Source organism: Canis lupus, chromosome 30 (assembly GCF_011100685.1).
Source record: "Canis lupus familiaris isolate Mischka breed German Shepherd chromosome 30, alternate assembly UU_Cfam_GSD_1.0, whole genome shotgun sequence".
Taxonomy (NCBI): domain Eukaryota; kingdom Metazoa; phylum Chordata; class Mammalia; order Carnivora; family Canidae; genus Canis; species Canis lupus.
The window spans coordinates 19,558,044-19,583,938 of record NC_049251.1 but is presented as its reverse complement, the minus strand read 5'-3'; the positions used below and the strand labels follow the sequence as shown (position 1 = coordinate 19,583,938).

At 36.0% G+C, this 25,895-nt stretch overlaps 1 protein-coding gene across 4 annotated transcripts in view; it reads left to right on the top strand.

Annotated features, from left to right (window-relative positions):
• WDR72 (WD repeat domain 72) overlaps positions 1–25,895 on the top strand; it is a 220,893-nt gene that overhangs the window by 47,605 nt on the left and 147,393 nt on the right. For all 4 annotated transcript variants that reach the window (XM_038580460.1, XM_038580459.1, XM_038580462.1 and 1 more), the window contains 4 exons: positions 1,287–1,428; positions 3,459–3,692; positions 6,236–6,456; positions 9,216–9,411. In XM_038580460.1, the coding sequence (XP_038436388.1) occupies positions 1,287–1,428; positions 3,459–3,692; positions 6,236–6,456; positions 9,216–9,411 (793 nt within the window). The remainder of the gene's footprint in view (positions 1–1,286; positions 1,429–3,458; positions 3,693–6,235; positions 6,457–9,215; positions 9,412–25,895) is intronic.

Here is a 25,895-nt window from a genome sequence, read left to right as displayed (position 1 = left end):
TCAGAGAACTGACTTCATAGAAAGTTTTCTCTCCTGCAAGACTCTCATTTTGGGAGCTGATAGAGGATTACACATCTTGCTTGCATAGTCTTGGATTCCTTTCTTTTTCTCTTCCTGTCTTAGTTTTCTTATCTCCACAATAAAAATAATAACAATGTTTGCTTACTTCGTAGTTTTGCTGTAAGGATTAAATATAGCAGTGTTTTGGCCTTTAATATTTCTACAGATATATTATAGAATTTTTCCAATAATACATTAAAATCCTGACCCTTCAAGCTTATATTCTGAGTAGGAACTATCACTTTCTTAGATTTCTTTAATTATGGCCCCAGCAGTTGGCTTTCTATCCAGGGTGCCTTTTATTTGCACATCAAAAGAAGTGTCTGTTTTTGTTTTTATAATCACTTAATCATTTTGATCCCTGGTGCAGAATCTCAATATGCAAGTCTGCCCAAAGAACATCTACACTGCAATGAGGTACTAGAGAGATTCTAGACTCATTCATTAATAAAAGCATATCTTTCAGAACTCTGGTGCCCTATATTCATACTCTGCCTCAGCAAAATATATGATATATAGTAATATAAACTATAACTATATATTTATCTATATTAATATAATATATATTTGTTTCTTTGTTTACTTATTTGTTTGTATGTTACAGACTCAGTTTTATTTGTGGCCCCTTGGAATAGTTAAAATCAAGTACATTAAATCTGAAAAATAGTCAACGGAAAGTAGAAAGAATCTTAATAACACAAAATTATCAAATGAATATTAGTTGTTGCTATTTTAATTGACAATTGGAACCCAAGTGGCCTCTTTAGTGGGCAGTAGAGCATAGTCATGAAGACATGGACTCCTGAGTCAGAATTATTGGACTCCAAAGCACGTTGCTGTCTATATCACTTTGCTTAAATCATCCTCACTCTCAGTTTATTCATCTATAAACTGGAGACAATGAGAGTACCAATTTCACAGAATTATTGTGAGGATTATTTAGCTGAATGGATGGAAAGCCCCTAACAATATGAGTTATACATACATGTTAAATATTCTTATTAATTCTCTGAAGTCTAGCTGATATCTTTGCTTCTATTTTATAAAACCTTTTGTCTTGAGTAAGAGATTATTTCACTTGAGTTACTTAGAATTTTTGAAAGAGCAGGAAACAAATGGAAATAGTTTCATCTATGAAGTCTTGTTCCTCTATTTTAAAGCAGTGGTTGTCATTTAATACTTAGATTTTTTTCCTACATAAAAGCTAACTTTTTGTTTTGGACCAGAGCCTTTCCTTTGTTATGGGCTACATGAATGAACGGAAAGAGCCTTTTTATAAGGTACTTTTCTCTGGAGAAGTTTCAGGAAGAATTACTTTGTGGCATATCCCTGATGTTCCTGTATCCAAGTTTGATGGTTCTCCTAGAGGTAAGACAATTTCTAATCTATTTTTAATCACATGTCTTCTGAAAACCGAGTTTATAATTAATCAGTGTTTTTCTCATTTGAGTCACATGAGGCTACAGATAAGACAAATTTTCTTGTGTACCACTATGCATTATATGCCAACATGCAGGCAGATACTAAACATGTTTTGTTTATGTTTTTATTTTTGTTTTGGGAGAGAGGGAATGGGAAGGAGCTGGGGGAGAAAGAGAGAGAGAATGCCAAACAGGTTCCACACCCAGTGCTGAGCCTGATGTAGCATTTGATCTTATGACTCTGAGACCATGACCTGAGCCAAAATCAAGAGTCAGACACTTAACTGACTAAGCAAATCAAGAGTTGGATGCCTAACCAACTGAGCCACCCAGGCTCCCCAAACATGATGTTTATAGATCTTGTACAATAATACAACCAACATAATTCAAATTAACATCAATGTAACAGGAATGGTGTTTTATTGAAATAAAACAAATGCTTGCCATATAAATGTAGGATAGGCTGATACACCAGACTCATGGTTTTTAATTTGTTGCACCTGTATCCTGTAACTTTTCAATAAATTTCTTTATTGGTATTATTACAGCTGCTTGGAACTACAGGCACAGATACAAACTTGGCCACTAAAACATTTAGCATTTGCTTACTTTAGTTTTTTTAGAATATAAAACTGAAATCATTAAAGTAAACATTATTGTGGAGAACCTTCAAACTTCTGAGATCATGTATTCCAAATTGAGGAAGACTGTCTTTCTCTTTTTTCCCCTTTTTCTCAAGTCATTAAGTCATTTCTGTGAATCATTGACTGGGACATAGCAATACTTGAATTTCTAAGTGCAAGTTTCCACTATTTAATAAATTCACTTGTATAACTTTCAGTGTCTTTGTCCCAAATGTTTTCAAAATGGTTCATAACAGTCCTATGTTAATAAGACATGGGTCAAAAAATAGATTTAGAACATGTTACAGTGTATGGGAAAGTTTCTTTCAAGTTCAATTTTAAGTTAAAATATTTACCGTGCCCCTGTTGGAGCCACATAATGGTGACCCTAGGGTTTCTCAAGTATGTTCCACTGCCAGCAGAATTAAGTAAACATCTAACTAACCTTCATTATAATTAGAACCATAGACATCTACAACATGCTTGATGCTTGTCTAAGGTTTGGGCTCTAGGTTTGCATAGTCACTGTGGTATGTGTACTGCAAGAAGACCAGGGATCTCTTTCTGGGTGAGGTAGGTTGTCTTTGACTTGCCCTCTTTGCTCTTGAATCCAAGCTTCTCACCCTTTCCTGAGCCTACTTGAGGCCCAGTTCAAAAAGTTGGGTGGAAGCTATGTAAAATGATAACCAATGTTCTTGATATTCATAGATAATTGCCCTGGGGCCTAGTATGATTTTGAGATATTCATACCCTTGATATTTAAAGGATACATTTCTTCCATTTTTTTCACATAACTAAAAGACGTCCAATTTTCCTTCTTTGCTTTTCCTTCTTTGCTTTAACAAAAAAAAATTAAATTTTATTTATTTATTCATGAGAGACACAGAGAGAGAGGCAGAGACATAGGCAGAAGGAGAAATAGGTTTCCTGGGGGGAGCCCAATGTGGGACTCCATCCCAGGAGCCCAGGATCATGCCCTGAGCCAAAGGCAGATGCTCAACCACTGAGCCACCCGGGCATCCCCCAATTTTCCTTCTTAACATTGCTGAGACAAATAGAGAACTCATGGGATTGGGCCACCACCTTACATCTCTAAAAGAGTTTCTCAGTTCTTTTCAGTTGACCTAAATCTAAATGAATGCTTATTCTTCTGAGGCTCCTTGAAGGCAATACCAATGAAATAGAATTTGGAATAAAGACAATAGATGGCAGGAGAACTTTTCTGCTGATAGCTACTGTCAGGATGGCAAAAGAGCCTCTAGGTACCCCAATGGACTGTGCCTTGATAACGGTTTCCTTATCTATGATGAATTTATAAACCAAATTTTCTCTTTTGGGTATGTTTTCCTTTTAGAAATACCAATAACTGCCACCTGGACCCTTCAAGATAATTTTGATAAGCATCATACCATGTCACAAAGTATTATTGACCATGTCTCTGGAGCTGGAACAGTGGGAGTCACTTCATCAGAGTATGTTCCGAGTCTTGACAAACTAATATGTGGCTGTGAAGATGGGACAATTTTCATTACACAGGCTTTGAATGCTGCCAAAGCAGAACTTCTAGAAGGCGGTTCTTTATTAAAAGGTCATTGAATTTTATTTAACCCTATTTATTTAATTTACTTAAACTTCAACTTTAATAAGCTGTACTAAGAAGATTTCCGAAGCTTAAAAAATTTGCTGACATTTGCTAATTAATGTGTACATATTTTAATATTAAAGGAAAACATGGCATCTGTTTTTTTTTTAAGTCAAGTGGAAGGCTATACAATGAGAAAGATATTCCTCTTCTTCCTTGATCTTTCAGCTCCCTTCAACAAAGGCAACTGCTAATAAGCTTCTTTATACCTTTCTCAAAATTTCCTATGCATATGCAAGTACATACCAACATAATAATATGCATTCTTCTAATAATATACAAATAGAAGCATAGTATATACACCTTTCTGAAATATCCTGAGGCATATATTAATAAAATACCTTGGAATACATTCTTTATGAGTTTGATTTAAATGGCTAATGATAATCAAATTTTAATTTTTAAAAATCGCCTGTTAATGGGTGTTTCAGTTTTTCTAGACTTTGGCTAATAAAGGCAATGCTGAATTAGCTATCTTTGCACATATAGTATTGATTCTTAGTAGTAGAATTACTGGATTGACACTTATGAGTATTTTTAATTTTGCAAATATGTCTAAAAATGTTCTCCAAAGAACATATATCTGTGTACATGCGTGTCCACTAACAGCCTATGAAAATGCCTTATTCCTGCATTTGATGAAACTTTGTGTGCTATTAAACTTCCTAGTATTTGCCAATCAGGAGAAAATGGTATCTTTCTGTTTTAATTTTTTTGTTGTTGTTAATGAAAGGTAAATATGTTCTTATACATTTTTGTGCATTGCAGTGGTGAATACCTATTAAATAAATACTGTTGGGCAATAAGTTGTCTTATGTAAATGAAGAGATATACAGGAAGCAATTGAGACTTGGGGATATGTAAATACATCTAATATTTTAGATGTATTTTAAATCCTACTAGACTACAAAGTCCTTAAGAGTAAAAGCCAAATCTCACTTTTCAAAAAAAAAAATACTATATGCTTACTTGTTTGCTTGTTGTTGTTGTTGTTGTTGTTGTTGTTGTTTTAGATTTTATTTATTTTATTTGAGAGAGAGCACAGAGGGAGAGGGAGAAGCACAATCCCTGCTGAGCAGGGAGCTGGACTCAGGGCTGGACCCCAGGACCATGAGATCACCACCTGAGCCAAAGGCAGATGCTTAAGCAACTAAGCCACCCAGATGCCCCCAAATCTCACTTTTTAAGACACATCTTGTAACTGTTCTTAGCTTACTTTGGCTACTTACTAAATGTTACTATCTTATGTCCAGTGATTACCTAAAATAGAAGAGTGAATAGCAATGAACAGAGGAGGTAATATACTGCTCCACAGCTTAACGGCTACTCTTGAAAGTTCATGAAAAAGCTTAAGATAAAAAAAAAAAAAAAAAAAAAAAAGCTTAAGATCTTAGCACTTTTTATATAGGCCAATTTTTTCTTATCCAGAAAACAAGCAGAAACCTATGTTTGACATGAACATTTGAATTCATATTCATCTTGGTTTGCTAAGGTATATAAAGTGAGGATGTGCCTCATGGATCATGGAATAGAAATAACTAATGATTCTTTAATAGAAGTAATAATGATTCTTTGGCACCCTTTTTCAATTTGAGTAAAGAAGGTTTGAGGTCTGTGGTCATTTCCATTTTTTTTTAAGTTTTAGCTAATGATGAAGTAAGAAGCAGTGTGGAAACTGGGCAATCAGTAGCCCAGTGTTTTAGTACAGCTATGATATGAAATACCCACATTTCTACCAAGAGCCAGTGCTAGGAAATGAAGGACATTATCAAATTTACCCCACACAACAGTCTTGTATGAAGTAGTGCTCTTATTATCCCAAGTTTTTCATATACGATACCTGTGACTTACAGGGGAAAAACGTATTGTCATGTTGACCCATCTAGTAAGTGACGTACCTAGAAACCAAAGCTGGATTCATGTAATAGCAAGGTTATGCTCAAAGCTATGCTTTTTTCACACTTGGATTCAAGTCACTTAACTTCTCTGAGCCTCAGGTACTTTATCTATAAAACAAAGAAGTCAAACTAAGTAATCTCTAATATTTTCTAAGGCAAAACTGTTCTGTGAGACTTTTATAATAGAGTTGGTTATGCTTACTGAAAGGACATCAGTGAAGTTCTGAGATTAACTTTTGTAGAAGCAAAATGTATGAATTGTTTATTCTTTTAGAATAGCCTTTGCTGTTTGGCAACACTAGAAAAGATGCCAGTTAACTTGCTAACTAAACTAAAATTGGTGCTAGCTAACTTGCTGGCATCCTTAAAGAATTAGTAGACTTCAAACAACCAGCTGTAGTGCTTCATCAAAAATATGACCTAGCTTATAAGTAGGTACTTGCCTTTTGAGATGGTCCAAGGGTTGTTCCTTTTTTTTTAACCAACAGTCTAGCTTTAATTATATGTATTTTCTTTTATAAAAGAAAATGTTACCATTATTTCTTGAGCAAAAATATTTTTTTTCATTATTTGGTGTTGATTGTTTTCCAGGTTCCCTTCCTCACAAAGTTCTCAAAGGCCATCACCATAGTGTTACTTCATTACTTTACCCACATGGTCTCTCTTCGAAATTAGACCAAAGTTGGCTTGTGTCTGGGGACCAGGACTCATGTGTCATCTTATGGAATATCTTTACTGAAGAAATTTTGCATAAATTCTTTTTGGAAGCTGGTCCAGTAACAAGTATTTTGATGTCACCAGAGAACTTCAGAGTAAGTTAAGATAGAGTAAAACATAACATAAATTTAAAAGTTACATAACATTACAGAATGTTTAAAAAAAACATAAGGAAAATTAACCTGTATTCCCATAGAAATTATCCCACTGGATAATTTTCATGAATTCCCTTAAAATTTTTATATGCTTTTTATTATTATTACAACTTATACAAATAATTTGATTCTAAAACAAAGATTTTGTCAATTCTTGGCTTTCCAAAAACCAGTTAAATCTCTTACTTTTTTTCTTTTGCTCCTTAATTCTATGTCTTAATGGAGTTTTCTTTTTAATTTTTTAAGTTATTTTTTTAATAAAAGTAATTGATCCTCAATGTGGTAGCAATTCAAATATATAGGAATCTATAAATTAGAAAATAACTTTTGCCTTGAATAATTTACCGTTGTAAAAATATTGATAATTATATTTTCTTTTTCTTTTTTTTAAAGATTTTATTTATTTATTCATGACAGAGAGAGAGAGGCAGAGACACAGGCAGAGGGAGAGGGAGAGAAGCAGGCTCCATGCAGGGAGCCTGACGTGGGACCGATCCCCAGTCTCCAGGATAACACCCCAAGCTGAAGGTGGCCCCAAACCATAGGGCCACCTGGGCTGCCCATATTTTCTTTTCCTTAAAAAGATTTTTGTTTACTCTCTCTCATTTCTTTAACAAATAACTAGCTTTAACAAATTTCTGAGCATCTACCTTGTGCAAATAACCAGCTTTAACAAATTTCTGAGCATCTACCTTATATATTTCAGATATAATTTTCACATGTAATATAAACTTAAATTTGGCTTCTACAAAGTTGACATCTTTGTTAAAATATGAAAGATCAATTTTTGAGTTTTCTGAGTTTGTCAATCAGTTGATTGACTTGTCAAACTTATTTCTCTGTAATAATAACATAAAAAATCAGCTGCATAATAAATTCAGAGGAAACTTACACTATATTTTCATAGTAAGATATAATGAAAGAAATATTTCAGTAACACAAATGATTAAACAAATCAGTGAAACAAAGTTAAGAGACTTAAAAAAGACTTCCAAAGAGTGATTTGGGATACTTTGACATGTCTTTTATTCCTGAAGTTCCCTCCTTTTAAAAAAAAAAATATATATATATATATATATATATTTTTTTTTTTTTTCCTCAAAGCTCCAGGACAGTGGTCAAATCCTGACCCTTTTACTTCTGCCTCAGTCATAAATGATTTAACTCCAAACCAAGCCAAGGAATTTAATTGAAAGGGCATAAGAGGCAATATTTTAGACATACAGAACTCTATAGCAAGGACCCAGTACCACATGAACTTAAATTCAGAAATCAAGGTTTTATACTCTTCAAATCCCCTACCCCAAAAGATTCTGTTTTCTGTGATTGCTCCTTTGTCTTGCTTCTTCTCGTGATCTCTTTTAGCTTTCAGTTTCAAATGCATAGAAAAGAGAATCTGATTGGCCTATTTTGGATCTCTAGTCTATGTCCACTTCTGGATCTAGGGTCTTTGTTTGCATGTCACATGTCTGTTCACAGGTTGTATTTGTGTACAAGTTCCCTAAAGTACATTGAGCTCTCTATTCTACAGGCTGTGGGTTGTGCAGTTTCTAAGAAGTAGTGCTGAGGAGGCAATGCGATCTGCCCTGTTACACAGGTCCAGGCTCCCCATATAGCACATCTGCCATTTTGTGATTTTTCCCCTCTCAGGATTTCTATAGTTTCCTTAGAACAAATTAGGAAAAATAACTTGCTCCCCAGCACCCCATAGAAAGAGGTCAGTAATGGGCACAGGGAGATTCTCAAGGCATCAGATTCTCAACTGATGCTTTACACAGAGCAGCTGAAACTCTGGCTAGGTGCCCTAGTGAAAGTAGGAACATCCACATAGCAAAGTGGTTAGAAAAGAAACAAAGAAGTGGAAGAGCCACTACCCACTCCCCTTTCTCCCCTCAGCCATCCTACCTACCCCCCCACTCTGGGCTGACTGACACAGGGCCCTCTTGGTGAAGCACAGACCTGCCCTGTAAACTCCTCCCAGATTAGCCTCACAGCACCCAGCATGGAAGTCTTTGTCCTAAGCTGTGTTCAAGGTAACCACATGCTGACTTTTTAAAAAGTATCCCAAGAATCTTTGTCCTGTGAGCCTATTTTTGGTCCTTGTATCTTTGAAGCTGTGCATTCGGTTGGAACTATCTAATGCTTACCTCTTTTAGATTGTGTCTACACTGAGTTTCCTGTTTGGATTAGAATCTGAATAGTTCTGGGAACAGCACCAAATCACATTCTGAGGCTCTAAGTGGAAAATATCAGCTCATGATACCCTTGGGCCTAAGCTTGTGTCTACAAATAGCTTCTTTTTGTGGCAACAAATTAGTTCTGGGGTTTATTTTATTCTGCATTATTTCCGATGTCTGCCTCACTGCCTGAATTTGCTGAGTGATGGTCAAGTCCTTCATTTATCTTATAAGTAGATTTGGCTTGGAATTCTCATTTTTCACTTGCACCTCTTGACTTTCCTTATAAGTTGTTGAATTTAAAATCTACTTGGTGTTTAAAACTCCTCTTTACAGTATTATGTGAAGAAGTCCTGCAGAAAACAGAAATGTCATTTTGTAATGGTGTTTAAACAAAATATTTTTACGTTATTAGGAGAAAAAATCATTTAATTTTAAGGAAAGCATTTGATTATTTACTTACAAATGATGTTGGTTTTTTTTTTTGTTTGTTTGTTTTGTCCCCATCCCCCACCCCAACAGCTAAGAAGTGATCAGGTAATTTGCTGTGTGTGCAGTGACCATTCCGTGGCCCTCCTTCACCTTGAGGGGAAGAGGTGCCTCCTGCATGCCCGGAAACACCTTTTCCCTGTGAGGATGATAAAATGGCACCCAGTTGAGAATTTTTTAATTGTTGGATGTGCAGATGACTCCGCTTACATCTGGGAAATTGAAACAGGTAAATTGGAATACCTCTTTCATTCTTTATATGTTTATGCATGTGTTCCAGGGAATACATGGTGACCACTTCACCTGCTTTAATCTTTGGTTGGGCTGCATTTAATGGCTTTGGTTGAAGGTGAGTGTGGAAAATAAAACACAATGGCCCACGTCAGATCTTGACCAACTGATGATTAGCTGACAGTGCAGTGCACAGGAATGAGCCGGATATTTCTGGAAGCTATAAATAAAAACATAAGTTATCTACTTTAATTATTAACAAGAAAGAAATTTAGTGTCCTACTACTCTCAAATTATCATTAAATTCTGCCTTCTTCAGCATACTCACCATCTCAGCAACATTTTGAGCTAATTGATGATCAGTAATAATGGAATATAATTAATTACGAAACTCTGAAAAGTTGAGTCAGGGAAACTGAAAACTGAGTGGCTCAATTGAACTTTTGATGTCATAGTGTAGAGAATGTACAGTTTGAATTTTTCAAAAAAGTTTTGCTATATAACTTAAGAATGAGAGTAACACATTTCAGGCAGATGCTGGGAACTTATCAAATACAGCAAGGTAATTAATGAACGTGAGTCAGGGGAGTGCGCTTGAGAGTACATTTTACTGAAACCAGTGCATGATTTTTATTGATTAATCAGTGGTGGTTTTATGTTGGGTGTTATTAACAGACTGGATAGTTTATAATATAGTTTAGAGTCATACTTCACCAAAATAATTGCTATTTTCTTTACATTTGACTTTCGTGTGGTAATGATGATGACTAATGTGCTGGTGTATGATGGTGCGATATAATTCTGCTTTACATTTATACCTCGCTTTACAGCTTTGATGGCCTTCCACATTCATTTCCCATTAGATTATCACAACTTCAAGGGTAGCTAGAAGAGGTTTTATTCCCCATTTTATTGATGAGGAATTTGTAACTCTGATTTGTAGACGCACAAGATTACATTGCTAATAAGCGGTAAACCAGTATGAGGGCTCCATCTTTCTTTGCACAATATGCACAAAATCATGAGAGTTTTAGAATTCCTAGGTAATCTATCAACCTGAGTGACAATTTAGTGTAATGGATAAAATGAGCTCTAAAGCCTGGGCTTGCTTCCAGGACCTGCTAACAAAGATTGGCCTCATGCAAGCAACTTGGCTCGCATGTCAATCTCTTCATCTATGAAATGGGAGTAATGGTACCACCTTCTTGTCAGGATTAAATTAACTAATACTGACAATGCTTGTAAACAGTGCCTATAGGTGCTATGCCCTTAGTAATAATTAACTATTATTCATATGATCAAAGAACGCAGCAAAATCTTGACTTCTGCTTATGTAATCTAAATCTATAAAACACATAAATGTGTGCAGTTGCATCATTTTCAATTGTGAAATTGTGAAGACTTGCTCATCAAATGTATTTTTCCTAGAAAATAGAATCTAGCGAGGATAAAGAAATAGCTGGCACTGACAAATGTTTATAGTTCCGTTGCCCCATCAGGATACCTCTTAGCCTATGCAACTTTTTATTTATGTATTTTTTGGCGGGGGTGGGCAGTAAAAGAGGAAAGCCAAACCACTAGTACTTCTTGAAACTGTATTTATTCCTACATTTTCTTTTAATTTTATTTATTTTTATACTCTCCAATCCATAACCAAATATTGTAGAACATTTGAAAAATACAGAGAAAAATAAAGAAAAACAAATAATCTCGTCTCACTTCCTAAAGACAACTGCTATTAATATTTTGATCTACTTTCTGTCAGACATCTTTCTATGTCAATAAATAGATGCCAAAATTGTGTTTCAGTCATGGTTCTGGCAGAAAATTGAATTTAACCCAGGTGGGTCAAATAAAGAGACTTTAATGAAAGAGCTATTTATGAAGGTGTGGATAGGACTTAGGGAACTGAGAAGGAATGAATAGTGAGGTCCCTGTCACCCAGGCACTAGTAGTATCAGGAAGCTCTTACTGCTTACCTAGGGTTGAAGCAACCAGAGGAGAAAATAGTATTAGGGGCACCATGTGAGAGTGGAAGCCATGAGGGAGTGTTCACTCCCTGAAGTCATGAAGAGAAACAGCACCTCCCAGAGACACAGGACCGACAAAGGAAAAGTTGGAAGAAATTATTTTCTCTGTCCCTCTGCAATCACTTTCATTAGTTTGATCCAACTGGAAGTCAGGGAGGAAGGACATTCAGTTCTAGGCATTAGCTAGGGGAACAGAGTGGATGCAGAGGAACAGGGAAAGGGTGGAGAGGATTGTCAAATAGATAATAATTGGCATTGTGGCCATTACGGACACATCATACTTTAACTCAGGAATCTTCCATTAGATGGTTATGTGTATTTTTCCCTATAAAAAATTTGTTTAGAATTCCCGCATCAAATAATGTGTACACATTTAGTGGCAAATTAAAGTATAAGATATTTATTTTAAATGAGCCCGTGAGGGTGTTTATCTCATTGTTATGTATATTAATACTTTATAAATAACCTTAACTCAGCCTAAGATGAGACTTACAATGGTGAAAATATTACTAATAATTATGAAAATGCCTTCACATTTGTGATGTGCCTCTTTAGTTTTTCAAAACGTCATCCTATTAGCAGGTTTCATTTGAACCCCCAAAACTATGCATATGGCTGACACCCTGACTTTTTCCTCACCATTCACTATGCTCATCCTTTTTGGATAAATTTAAACTGTTTCTTTTAGTCTGTGTCTGATACTGGCTTTGTTTTGGGTTGCCTTTAACCTCTGTGAGTCCAATTGTGGTTAAAATTGAATGAACTTTTTCTTTCCCTAGCTGGATTACATCTGGCTAAGATACTTCCATCACATTTACTATGCTAGATTTCTGTTTCATCCTTTTCCTATAGAAGTCAGAAAATCCAGGATCAGGAAGCTTTTCCATTCATAATTTCATACAGTTAGAGGAAAAATACCAAATAAGACCAAAACAACTAAGCTAAAAAGAGTCCGATGAGGCTATATAGAATGTGCTTGCTCACTGATGTGCCTGGCACATGGATAAATAAGTGAATGCATGAACTAACAGATTTTCTTGGACCTTAGAACATTGAGTACAAATGAGTTCACTTTAACATTATCCCATGTAGTCGCTCTTAGATCATGGCTGGCCAACTGCAGACAGATCCTTAGCTTTCTCCTCCAAATCTCCCTTAGGGTTTCTGGAGTTCATGGGTCCTATATTATCTCCTCAAGTATAAGTCTGTGTATTTTCTACTCCAGGCAATTTTTCCTAGGGTTTTTCCTTTTAGCTTTGCTAGAAGGTTCAAACTTAGTTTTATATGTGAACAGACCTACTCCCTGCTGCATTTCTCCAGTACTCTGCCTCTTCTAAATACATAAAGGAGGGATAAATTGACACTAAGCCATTTACAAGATCTTTCAGCACTAGAGCAACTCTAGAGCTCATAGAGAGAAAATAGGAGATGTCAGTGGGATACAGATTTGTGGGAAAAGGGCCGAGAAAGAAAAGGCAGGGGAAGTGGAATGAAGCTAAAAAGTGATTAATTCTCAACTGTGCCAAAAGCCCACTTTGGTGGAACGTTGGGGTGTGGGGTATAAGTCAGTCTCTGTGACACCCTCCCTGGATGTGGAGGATAGAATATGAGACTTCATCAGTTTTTCTCAACACTTTAAAATAGCCTATTCTCACTTTATTCATGAGATTTATTTATTCTTTAGGTAGAATACACAAGCATATTCTAGAGCCATGTACCCCCATGCCTATTTTATCTTGAAATCATTAAGAAGTGTTTCTTACTGTGATAGGTGACATGGTCAGATTCATGCCAGGGTAAAGTTTGGGATTACAGGTGGGCATGCTCATCTCATGGGAGAGGCAAACAACCAAAGTAGAGAAGTATTTATGTAACAGCAAAGGCCTTCATCTTCTGGGCTAAAAATGCAGTGCTGCCAGGTTGGGAGTGATGAGGGCATCTAGTTTCTCTTATTGATTTGCCGGATGTCCCATGATGTTTAGGCCTGATTAGGAAGGGAAAAAATTGGAGATGTCATTTTGATTAATATTTGAGCTCCCGCAATGTGTTTGGCACTGACAACTCTGGGCGGCTTTGTCACCCTCGTTGCTGTGAGACACAATAGGGATAATGTAATACTGATTTTTCCCCCTAAAATATACACCAGAAATAAATCTCAGCTCTGAGCTCATTATTCTTTTAAGAATTGAATTTAAAATAATTCTGAGGACTTTTCTGTTCACTATACCGGATTTACATAGAAGAAAACTCATGTAATGAATGTTTCACGTGTTACTAATATAACAGTGGTTATTACCGAAGGTCTTCTGTTAAGCTTATGGCCTGTATCATGAAATAAGCCATATTAAGCAATTTGTGTGTGTGTGTGTATTTGCATGTGTACGTGTGTGTATGTGAAAATGAAACCTCACTTGCTTGAAAATAAAACATTTCTCCATTAGATAGATCAGAAAAACTTCTGTAAAGAACTGGATAGTGAAGTTTTTAAGCTTTGTGGGCTACATGATCTCTTTGCAACTACCAAGCTCTGCCCTTGTGGGGCATAGATAATACATAATACCATAGATAATACATAAAGAAGTTGGCAAAACTATATTCCAATAAAACTTTATTTACAAGAACAGGTAGCAGGCTGTACCTGTTACCTACACATGCAATGTGCTTTATAGACTTCTAAGAATGATGACAGTTATTTTTAAGATGATGATTTTCCTAATAATTCATGCTGATCCAGTTTACAAACTTTAATACGTTACACCATACTAACTCTGTATAGTTATACCCATTTTGTTAGTGAGGAGATGGAACACAGAGATATTTTGAGGCCGAAGGCCCCCAGGTTAGGTATAGGGCACCTGCACTAGGATACATGTCTCTCTTTGATTTGTTCTCCACGATACTGTACACAGGAGCACTGCTTGCAGACGGAGGTCAGCTTTTTGAGACTGTCAAACAAGGAGTTAGATAAGGAAAGCTCTGAGAAGAAAAGAAATGGCTGCCAGGAAACCTGCTAACACTCTCCTGAAAGAGAGGGTCTCTGGCTATCTCTCAGAGCCTGGCTCTCAATTTACACACAGTTCTAACGGCTCTGGTCATCTGATTTCTCAGATGACGGATTAGAAACAGCAGATTGCAAGGAGGGAGACTGTCCGTGGCAGGTACCCTGACAGCAGTAGCGACAGCTGATGGGAAGCAAGGAGAGGCAAAGCTATGAGTCAGTGCTTAGGGCAGGGGCAGTGTTTCCTGCGCTCATGGGAAGGTAGTCACCCCCAAAACTCTGAGATCGTTTCCCCTGTTCAGGAAACTCTTAGATATGCCTGCACAGGGTATGGGCAGCTGCCAGTCCATTCCCCATGCCTCCTGCTGGGGTGGTGGGCATTCCTTGCTTCCAGGAGAATAGTGAAAGGTTTTACATCTTTGGTAGGATTACAGTCCTGAGGAAATCTCAGAAGCGGCCTACAGCCTGGAGTTTAAGGGTGCCGAAGTCTTTGGCCAGTAACTGAGTAGAATTCAGGGTCCATGCGAGTCTATTTTTATTCATTTCTTCCTGTTTCTGCTCAGGTAATGTGAGCTGTATGACCTTGAGCAGGAAGCTTTATTCCAAGAGCCTGGCCTGAGGACCCAGTCTCTGGTCATGACATGGTTTCTGTGGGAAACACATTCTGAGTTTTAAAACAACTATCTTATAAACAGACCATTGGAACAAAGCCTATGCATATGAAATTAAGGAAGTCAGGAAGAAGACAATACATTTCAGTTATTTTTACCACAGGTGTTAAATTTTCTTTCTTAATTTCATTTTCTTAATGAAGTTAGTACCAGTTAGTTAGAAAATTATTTAGTCTATTATGATACCATATAAATGAAGCATTTATTCTTTTGTGGCTTCCAAATACCTAGTCTTCAAAAGAAAACTTTAAAAATAAAACTATTAAGGAAAATAAGGTTTGTCAAGTAATAGATAATAGGCCATATTTTTAGAAAAATATCTAGATTTAATCCTATACTATACATATGAATTTGCTTTAATTGTTTAGCGTGAGAGATATAGAGATGTATGCAGGATGCAGGTTCCCAGAAATGTGCAGTCATATTTTTCCCAATAGAATAGAATCATGTGGTTAAATTCTTACTTTGCTACACCAAAGTATCACACAAGGTCACTACATAGAGAAATCATTTTCCAGCCCCAAAATATTACCTTGTTGCCTTTATTTATAGTATTTGGTGTATAAAATAAAAAGTTTTTAATTCCACTAGTTGCCAAACATGCCATTCTGAAGGACAGTTTTGTTTGATTTTCTCATCAAGGTCACCACTCTGTAGGTACAGGTGCCTTGTCAGCACAACTGGAGGATGACCTTCATTATGTTTGTGTTAAAGGTAGATTTTGGGTATGCAGCATCCGGCAGGTAATTGTCTTCCCTAGTATGTTATTTTCTCAAAGCCACGTTATTTTGTTGTGGTAGATTACAGATGGAACCCTCTTGGGATGATTGTTTTTAGAAAAGGAAAATAGGATACATTAAAGCGTGGGATGGGATTTTTCCTACATCACTTTTTCCAAGCCCTTTTCTTCTTTATTATAATAATTACTGATGTTATTACTCAACATGTATTTTTGGTTTGCTGCCTATTTTTTGAATCTTTATTTCTTCCTCTTTGGCCCCCGTTATCACAGCTACACTATAATTTAAGATTTTGACTCATGTAATTTTGTGTATGTGCGCACATGCATGTGTATGCCCATGTGTATGTACCAGCCTGTGTATATGAACTTTATTTGCAGGTTAACTACTAAATATTTACCCAATTGTCAAAATTTAATGTCTCAAGTGGGAATTTGCATCAGGAGGGGTTATGATCATGAGCCTTGGGATCAGACTGCTACATTTGAATTCTTGTTCTACTCTTTCCAATCTCTTTTACCTCAATTCACTTTGAATTTCTCAAAGGCTTACCATCTCTTCACAGCACTTAGCACTAGATAAATATTAACTGTCCTTAGAACAAATCCTTCATATATTACCATAGCAGTTTGTATCTATGACTCATTTTTCACTCCTAATGTATCAAATGAATGTTATTGCCTAATATTTAGAGACGGTAGATTCTGCCTCTGTTAATTTGTTCACTCTTTGGCAAATCACTAAATAAAATTGATCAGAGTCTTAGTTTCCTCATGATGATGATGATGATGATGACACTTAACACAATGTTGTAGAAAAGATGTAAAACATTACTATATGTGAGAATACTGGCACCATTTTTATTAATTTTATTTATTTATTTATTGTTTTATTAATTACATATGTGTCCATATATTATACATACATACACACATTTATACATGCATACATATGTATATACATATACAAATATATATCTATATATAAGCATGTGTATATACATTTACATATATATGCATACATATAAGCATATATGTGTATATGTATACACACCTACATATATACACATGTACATATATACACGTATGTATGCATGCATAAGCCACATGGTTGCTCTAATAAAAAGGAAACTACAGCAACAAATGAAAAATAATAAATGGGACTTCATAAAAATTAAAACTTTTGTGCATCAAAGGACATTATCAAGAATGTGAAAAGACAGCCTGTGGAATGGGGAAAATTATTTGCAGATTATATATTTGATAAGGGCTTAATATCCAGCATATATAAAGAACTCTTAAAACACAACCAAAAGACAAGCAACCCAATTTTAAAAAGGAAAAAGAGGGCAGCCCCAGTGGCGCAGCGGTTTAGCGCTGCCTGCAGCCCAGGGTGTAATCCTGGAGACCTGGGATCGAGTCCCACGTCAGGCTCCCTGCACGGTGCCTGCTTCTCCCTCTGCCTGTGTCTGTCTCTATGAATAAATAAATAAAATCTAAAAAAAAAAAAAAAAGGAAAAATAACTCAAATAGATGTTTCTTTAAAGAAACTATACAAATGACTGACAAGCACATGAAAAAATTTCAACATCATTAACCATAAGGGAAATGGGGAAATGCAAATCAGAATCACAGTAAGATACTGCTTTACATTTACAAGATGCTTATAATCCAAAAAAAAAGGGGGGGGGGGAAATAACAAGTTTTCCCAAGGATGCAGAGAAATAAGGACCCTAGTATATTGCCAATGGAAATATAAAATGGTACAGTCGCTGTAGAAAACAGTTGGACAGTACTTCAAAAAGTTACCATATGAGCCAGAAATTCCACTCCTAGGTATACCCCCAAAAGAAATAAAAATATATGTTCACCCAGGAACTTGAGCATAAATGTTCATAAGATCATTATTTATAATAGCCAAAAGGTGGAAATAACCCAAATTTCCATCAATGAATAAATGGATAAACAAATTATGGAATATACATGTAATGAAATATTTTTCCTCAAAAACATTATACTAAGTGAAATAAACCAGACACAAAAGATCACATATTATATGGTTCATTTTATATGAAATATCCTGAATAAGCAAATCCATAGAGATAGAAAGCAGATTAATGGTTGCCAGGAGATGAAAGGAGGGGAAGTTGGAGAGGAATGAATTACTTAATGGGTATGGGATATTCCTCAGAGGTGATGAAAAGTCTTGAAACTAGAGGGAGTTGCTGTTTGCACAACATTGGAAATGCACTAACTGCCACCAACAACTTGTACACTTTGAAATCATTCATTGTATGTTATGTCAGTTTCAACTCAATCAAAAGAAAAAAACAGAAATATAGAAAGTATAAAGAAGACATCTTGGGACACCTGGGTGGCTCAGCGGTTGAGCATTTGCCTTTGGCTCAGAGCGTGATCTTAGGGTTCTGGGATTGAGTCCCGCATTGGGCTTCCTGGTGGATCCTGCTTTTCCCTCTGTCTGTGTCTCTGCCTCTCTCTCTCTCTCTGTCTCTCATGAATAAATAAATAAAATCTTTAAAAAAAAAAAAAAAGAAGACATCTTGAAAAAGCAATAGAATCCCAACACTTGGGAGATAATCATGAACAGAACAGTTAATATATTACACTTCCAGTATTTTATTCCTTCGCATATTAATGTATACAGAGACATGCTTATATTTATATTTATATCATGTAAGTCTCTTGGAAGCCATTATCCAGTTATTAGTTCATTATTTTCATTATTAATGTAACACTCTAGGAGGTATAGCAGGAAGCTTTAGAAAGTTGCTTCCCTTCACTCGCTCCACAATCCACAAATCCCTTTTTAAAGGAAATGCTAAATGAAATGAAGCGTTTCTTTCCACTTTGAATATAGGGAACGCTTCACAGCAGTATTAGCAATACCTGTGACACTGTCAACAATAGATGTCCCAGATATTTTCATATGGCATCACAATTGTGAAAGGTATCTCCAAGAACCATTTATGTTTACAACTGCCGTAAACTTTTAGGCACACCACTAGCTCTTGTCATTTCACGCAAGAGTAAAGAAGCATATAAGCTTGATTTTTAATATATTTTGATGATTGCATTTCAATATAATTGATATCTTTTATAAACCTATGTGTTTTATTTTTGACATTTTAAACCAATATTGTGAAAAAGGGCTGGCTCAGTGGTTTTCCCCAGACTGCTTAAGGGGTTCATGGCATGAAAAAAAGTTAAGGCTTTCTGTTAGTCTGAAAGATTTTTAATGCAGGATGCATTGAAGTTATTCAATGCTGATAATACAGTTGGGAAGAATAGGTCGATATCTTTTTTTTTTAAACATTTTATTTATTTATTCATAGAGACACAGAGAGAGACAGGCAGAGACACAGGCAGAGGGAGAAGTAGGCTCCATGCAGGGAGCCTGATGTGGGACTCGATCCCGGGTCTCCAGGATCACGCCCTGGGCTGGAGGCAGTGCTAAACCCGCTAAGCCACCAGGGCTGCCCTATAAGTCGATATCTGATACACATATACACACATACACACACACTACATACACCAGAGCAAAACTACAATAATAATAAATAATTTAACCTTATTAAATTAAATCCAACAATTAATCCTGTATCACTGAAGAGTGGCATATGAGTCTCATTGTAATGTAACATATTTTTTACATTGATATAAAGCCTTGTTAGACACCTTTACATGCATGTGAGTACACACACACACACACACACACACACTGAATGCATCCTCACCCTCCGCACACACACAAACACACACACACACACACACACAGAGTAGTCTTCTTTAATTCTACCTATTGAACATAGACCTCTAGTTTGGTGAAATTATATAAATGTTAATTTGCTCTTGTAAGTTTACCATCTTTTCAAAGTTAGGAAATTCCACAGTTGTAGAAAAATTCAAGAGAAAGCTATCTACATGAGGTAGTTTCTACTGTGCCCTTTAAAATCCTGATATCACATTGAAAGGCTGCTAACAAAATAAACACAAGTATTTTTTCCCAAAATTTGAATTTGCTTCTTTCACAATCCTTATTAGCTAGAAATGTTTGAACAATTACCTAAATTTTATTATAGAATTATACTTCACATGAACATGGTTCTATATTATTTTGAGACATGCTGACCTATTTTTAAAATTCTACATTATATGATGAATTGTTACTTGGTAAAACATAATATACAGGTGTTTGTATGTATGTACGTATGTGCATTTTAATTAAGGTATTATTCAGCCCACTTTTTAAAATCTGTCATGTTAATATGTATTAGGCATATTGTGATATTTGCAGGATATTTTTGGAACATTTTGTATGCTCAGAAATAAATATGAAAATCAATACAATCTCATTCATATGGTAAAACTAAATATTTTTTCTCTTAAAGCTACTTTCACCAATTAAGTCCTACCCTTTGCTGCCTTATTGTCTCCCTTGTCAATTGTTATCTTCCTGGGTTTTACTTAAGTAAAGGAAATACTTGCCATCATCACTTTTAACTGATTCCTGCAGTCTGATTACATTTTTGGATCATGTGCTGGTTGGATATGTTTGTTACATATCTGAATTTCACCCTCTCAGGAGCTTATTCAACAGCAGCAGAAAGAGGAACACGTTAGGATGGCTATTCTGTGGCTCCTCCTTAGCTTGGCCCTTCTGCAAGCATTTTATATAGACGCTTGGAACGTTAGTGGGTTGCACAGCTGCCATATTTGGTGAAATAAACCCAAAGGAGCCATCTGCCCCTCCTCATGCTGCCTCCTTTCAATTCCCTAGCAACTTCCCAGTAGCCAGCTGCCACAGAAATGATTGGAAAAGCAAAACTTAGTGGACTGTAATGATTGTTATTCTCTGGGAAAGTAGCTTCTCTGATTCGGCTGAAAGATAAAGGATATGGGATGTACTTTATTCATCTGAATGTATCAATAATATCCCAACTTCTACCACTAACTTACTTGTTAGGATTTGAAGGGAAGGATCTTTCATGTTTCTAGGGATCATTCAGGTGAAAACAAATCCAACAGTCAAGTCCTTGGCTGGGAGTGGCAAGCAGAGAATTTGATTTGGGAATATCAGATTTTATCTCCCGTGCTACAAAAAAGGTTGGTTGCTAATTTCAGCCTGTTGAAAGGCCTGGGCATGGATTGGTCCACTATTTTTCCCAGTCCTATTCATATTCACGTGCCTGTGGATTCCATCCCCCCTCCCCCCAGGTCCTGTGCTGAAAAGACAAAGGGCATTTTGCAGCCCTAGGAAGCTTCAGAGTAACAGAAGCTCCACTGAGGGACACAGAATGAATGTCATCTTATAGTTAGTTCATCATTTAAGTAGATAGCAAATTGTTTTTGTAAATTTAGTTAAATGATTTGGATAGTCTTTTATTTATCCATTTGGATAAATAATTTATTCAAATCATTTAACTAAATGATAGATCAGAACTGAGAACATTTATGAGTTGGGATTCCAGTAAAATAATTGAAATAAGAAGATTTGACCAAGCAATTTACTTTTAATCCATGATTTACACTGGAAGTTTTTTTTTTTTTTTTTTTTTTTTTTTTTTTTACACTGGAAGTTTAACTTTTTTAATCATCACATTTTTCTTACCTCTAGAAGCATCATTTGTAAGTCTAGTTTGAAAACCCCATTTTATATGTTTCTTATATTATGTCTCTAGTTTTTAAAATTTTTTTATTATCTTCATTTCTCACAACCATGATCATTTTCCCAAGACTGGACTATTAGGAAAGCTATCCATCATCAATGATTTTATAAAGGAAGTTGTCTTTTCTTTAAAGCACTGGATTTAAAGGAATCTTTAGCACATTACAATTTAATTGTAGATGGCATAGACAAAACAATCAGTAAAATTTGGGGTTTGGAGTCAGGTGACTTAGCTTACCTCTGTAGGTATAAGGAGAAGTCAAATGCATAATGTGATATCTTACCTTATAGTAAACTGCACCTCAGAAACTCATCTCAGAAATATCTCTTTTATTACTTCTGGCCTCCTAGCTGCTGATTAATCTGGATACAGCTCCATATTCTTTTTGCCACAATTTTAAATCTAAAAACCTCTGAAAACAAAAGTTTTTTGTTGTCATTGTTTTGTTTTTTTTTTAGTTTGTGGTAAAGCAACAAAATCAAACCTTACCTCACATGAGGTTATTTATTCCATGAAGTGTAAATATTAGTTTTTAACCTTTTATTGTTTTTTACTGTCTATTCTCCCAAATTCTCCCATAGCTGTTATACAATATACATGTGTGCATTATCTTATCTCTCCAAAATCTGAAAAATCCTGAATTCTAAAGCCTTATGAGTCTAAATGTTTTGAATAAGGAATTGTGAGCTATTATCTTAGTCATTCTCCCCAAAATAGTGGATAGTTTTCTACAAAATGCCATCTGTACCTTTTTCTCATCTCCCATTTATTGAACATATTTTCATCTGACTTTTGTCTACATTGTTCCAATGCAACTGCTCTTCTTTAGGTTCTCTTATTGACAAGATCGGTTGTCATCCTCTAAGTGGCAAGTACATGACATGTCTGTAATCACTGTCACCAGTGTCCCCTTTTCTCTCCACCCTCAGCCTTACATGGCATACTCTTCCCTGGATGGCCAACAGCCCATCTTTCTCATTGTGCTGATTCTGCAAACCCTCTTTATATTATTCCCTGTGTCTCTTCTCAGTGTACTTCTCTCTCTCTCTCTCTCTCTCTCTCTTTGTATTTTCCTTGGGCTATCTTATCAACATAGATGCTTTTCTGTGTGTGGCAAAATACTTAAAACAAACTTTGCCATTTTAATAGTTTTTTGTAATGGTTTAGTGGGATTAAGTACATTCACATTATTGTGCAACCATCACCACCATCTATTTCCAGAACTTTTACATCTTCCCCAAATGAAACTCTGTACCCACTAAAAAATATGTTCCCATTCCTTTCTCCCCTCAGCTCTTGTCAACCATCATTCTACTTTCTGTCTTTATATATCTGACTACTTGTATAAGTAGAATCATACAATATTTGTTTTGTTTTGTTTTGTTTTGTTTTGGGGTTTATTTCACTTAACATAGTGTCCCAGGGTTCACCCATGTTATAACACATGTCAGAAAACTCTTTTTAAAGCTGAATAATGTTCCATTGCTGTTTTCTAATTTAGAATCTAATTCTAATTCACTGAGTAAGGTAATGGCTGATGCCAGAAGACCTATCTATACACAGAACAAACTAATAGTTGCCATAGGAGAGGGAGGTAGGTAGATGAGCGAAATGGGTAAAGGGGAATAGGAGATACAGGCCTCCAGTTATGGAATAAGTACGTCATGGGAATAAAAGGCACAACACTAAGAATATAATCAAGGATATTGTAATAGTGTTATATGGTGTCAGATGGTAGCTACACTTGTAGTAAGCTTAGCATAATATATAATCTTGTCCAATCACTATGTTGTATACCTTAAACTAATGTAACATTGCATGCAAACTCAAAATTAAAAAAAAAAATACTCTGGCTAAAGAAGAAAAAGGGAATGGTTCTATAGAGCTAGGAATCCACCAAAGACCCCTGGCTATGTAAGAAACCTAAGCAGCCCATTTTATGAGAATCCTGATCAGTAATTCCAGAGGGTAGTACTGTTTCCTGGGCCCAACATTATCAAGAGTCTGGTAATGAACTTCCCTCATTGAAAGGTAAACTATGTGCTACATTTATTTTTTAAGCCTTCAGTAAAAACATGGAATTATATATTTCAGAGGTGCCAAAAACATTTAAAAATAAAATGGTTTAGAGATAGATTGGGATCTTTATTAATCTTTTACATAAACTGTTGAAAATGTCTCAACTGATAACTTTGCCAAACTCTTTCTGCAATTCTCTTCTCCAAATTGCCAGCCAAACATTATTTATTTTAAACTCCATGCTAAACATGCCCAGTCCTCAAGGTCTATGGTGGAAATGTAACTTCACTACATGGCATTACTGTCCCTTTCTAAATGTTAGTCCAAAAACCTGTCCAAACCCATTGTCCCAACCACAAGACACAGAAACACCCTGAGACACATAGGGTATTTGATACACACAAATATCCTTTCTGAGCCTCAGAGAGGCTTTCGTTTTGTTTTGTTTTGTTTTTTTGATCTGTTTTATAATCTGAATTGTTTTAAAAATTAAATAAGATGTATATTAAGTGCTAAACAAAGCATTTTAGCACTTTTTTTTTTTTTAGCATTTTAGCACTTAAACTCAATGGTAGCTAATGTCAATTTTGATGATGATGATGATGATGATAAAGAGGAGAAGAAATATGTGTATCTTACAATTTTTTTTTCTAAAATAATTGAGTACTGGAATGCCTGGATGGCTCCGCAGTTCAACTCCTGCCTTCTGCTCAGGGCGTGATCGCAGAGTTCCTGGGTTGAGTCCCCCAGTGAGCTCCCTGCAGGGAGCCTGCTACTCCCCTTGCCTATGTCTCTGTCTCTCTATATATCTCATGAGTAAATAAATAAAAATCTTGAAAATAGTTGAGTACTTCAGAAGGCATTTTTTGATGTGGTAGGTGGTTGCTTAATCACCAGCTATTTAGCAAGTATCTTCATGGCTCCTAACAGAGCACAAGGACAGGAAAGGGTTGTCATAAAAGAATTAAATGTCTAACCAGTCCCTGAATTTATTTGTTTTTATGAATTTATGCATCTATGTATTTAGTTATTTATTTTATGAAGCAGGAATCGAATCTCATATATAAAATAATGAAAAATAATAAATTTGAGGTCTAAATCTGGTTCAAAGTAAACTTGCTTCTGCAAGTCCTAGTTGCATTAGTTTTCTGTTGCTGTGTAACAAATTATCACAAATTTAGCCCCTTAAAGCAATGTCCATTTACTGTCCCAGTTCCATAAGAAGTCTAAGCAAGTTCAACTAGTTTCTCTGCTTATGCTCTCATGAGGCCGAATTCAAGATTCTGCCAACTGGGCTCTCCATTGGAAGCTCTGAGAAACAATTCACTTCTAAGCTTATTCAGGTCCTTGGCAGAATTTAGTTCTTTATGGGTATAGGTCTGAGGTCCTTGCTGGCTGTTCACTAGCTGTCACTCTCAGTTACCAGAGGCCACTCTTATCCCTGTATGTGACCTTCTCCATCCTAAAGCCAGTGATGACACTTTGGATTCTTCTTTATTTATTGTTTTTTTTGTTTGTTTGTTTGTTTTTTAAGATTTTGTTTATTTACTTGAGAGAGAAAGGGGCTTGATCCCTGGATCCTGGAATCATGACCTGAGCCAAAGGCAGACACTTAACTGACTAAGCACCCAGGCGCCTCCCTTCTTATGCTTTCAATCTATCTGACTTCCTCTTGTTCTGCCAGCTAGAGAAAAACTCTGCTTTTATATTTCCTTTTTTAAGATTTATTTATTTATTTGGGAGAAAGAGAGAGAGAGCACAATGAGGGGCAGAGGGAGATGGAGAGAATCTCAAGAAGACTCCATGCTGAGTGCAGAGCCTGAAGTGGACCTTGAGATCATAATCTAAGTCAAAACTTAGAGTTGGTGGCTTAACTGACTACACTACCCAGGCGCCCCAAAAACTCTCTACTTTTAACAGGCTCTCCTAATTAGGTCTGACCTACTGAATAATCTTCCTATTTTGAGGTCAGCTAGGTAGAAACCTTAATTTTATCTGCCATGTCCCCTTTTTGCCACGTAGCAACATAATATTTGTAGCGCTATTCCATCATATTCACAGGAGAAAGCATGACTTAAAGATGATGGTCATTGGAGTTTGTAGAATTCTGCTTGTCATATTGGTAGGATCATTTCTGGAGGGTCCCATTTCTGAGTAAGTCCATGGGATAGAAGATTGAGGAGATGGGAAAACATTTTTGGGTCACTGGCTGCAGGAACATAGAATGGATTTTACAGATGGCCTAGGGAGCCAGGACTATAGTGAGGGTACACAGAGCATTGGTGCTTTCAAACTATACCCTGATGTGTCTACTGGAGCTTTGATCACTCATTATTTG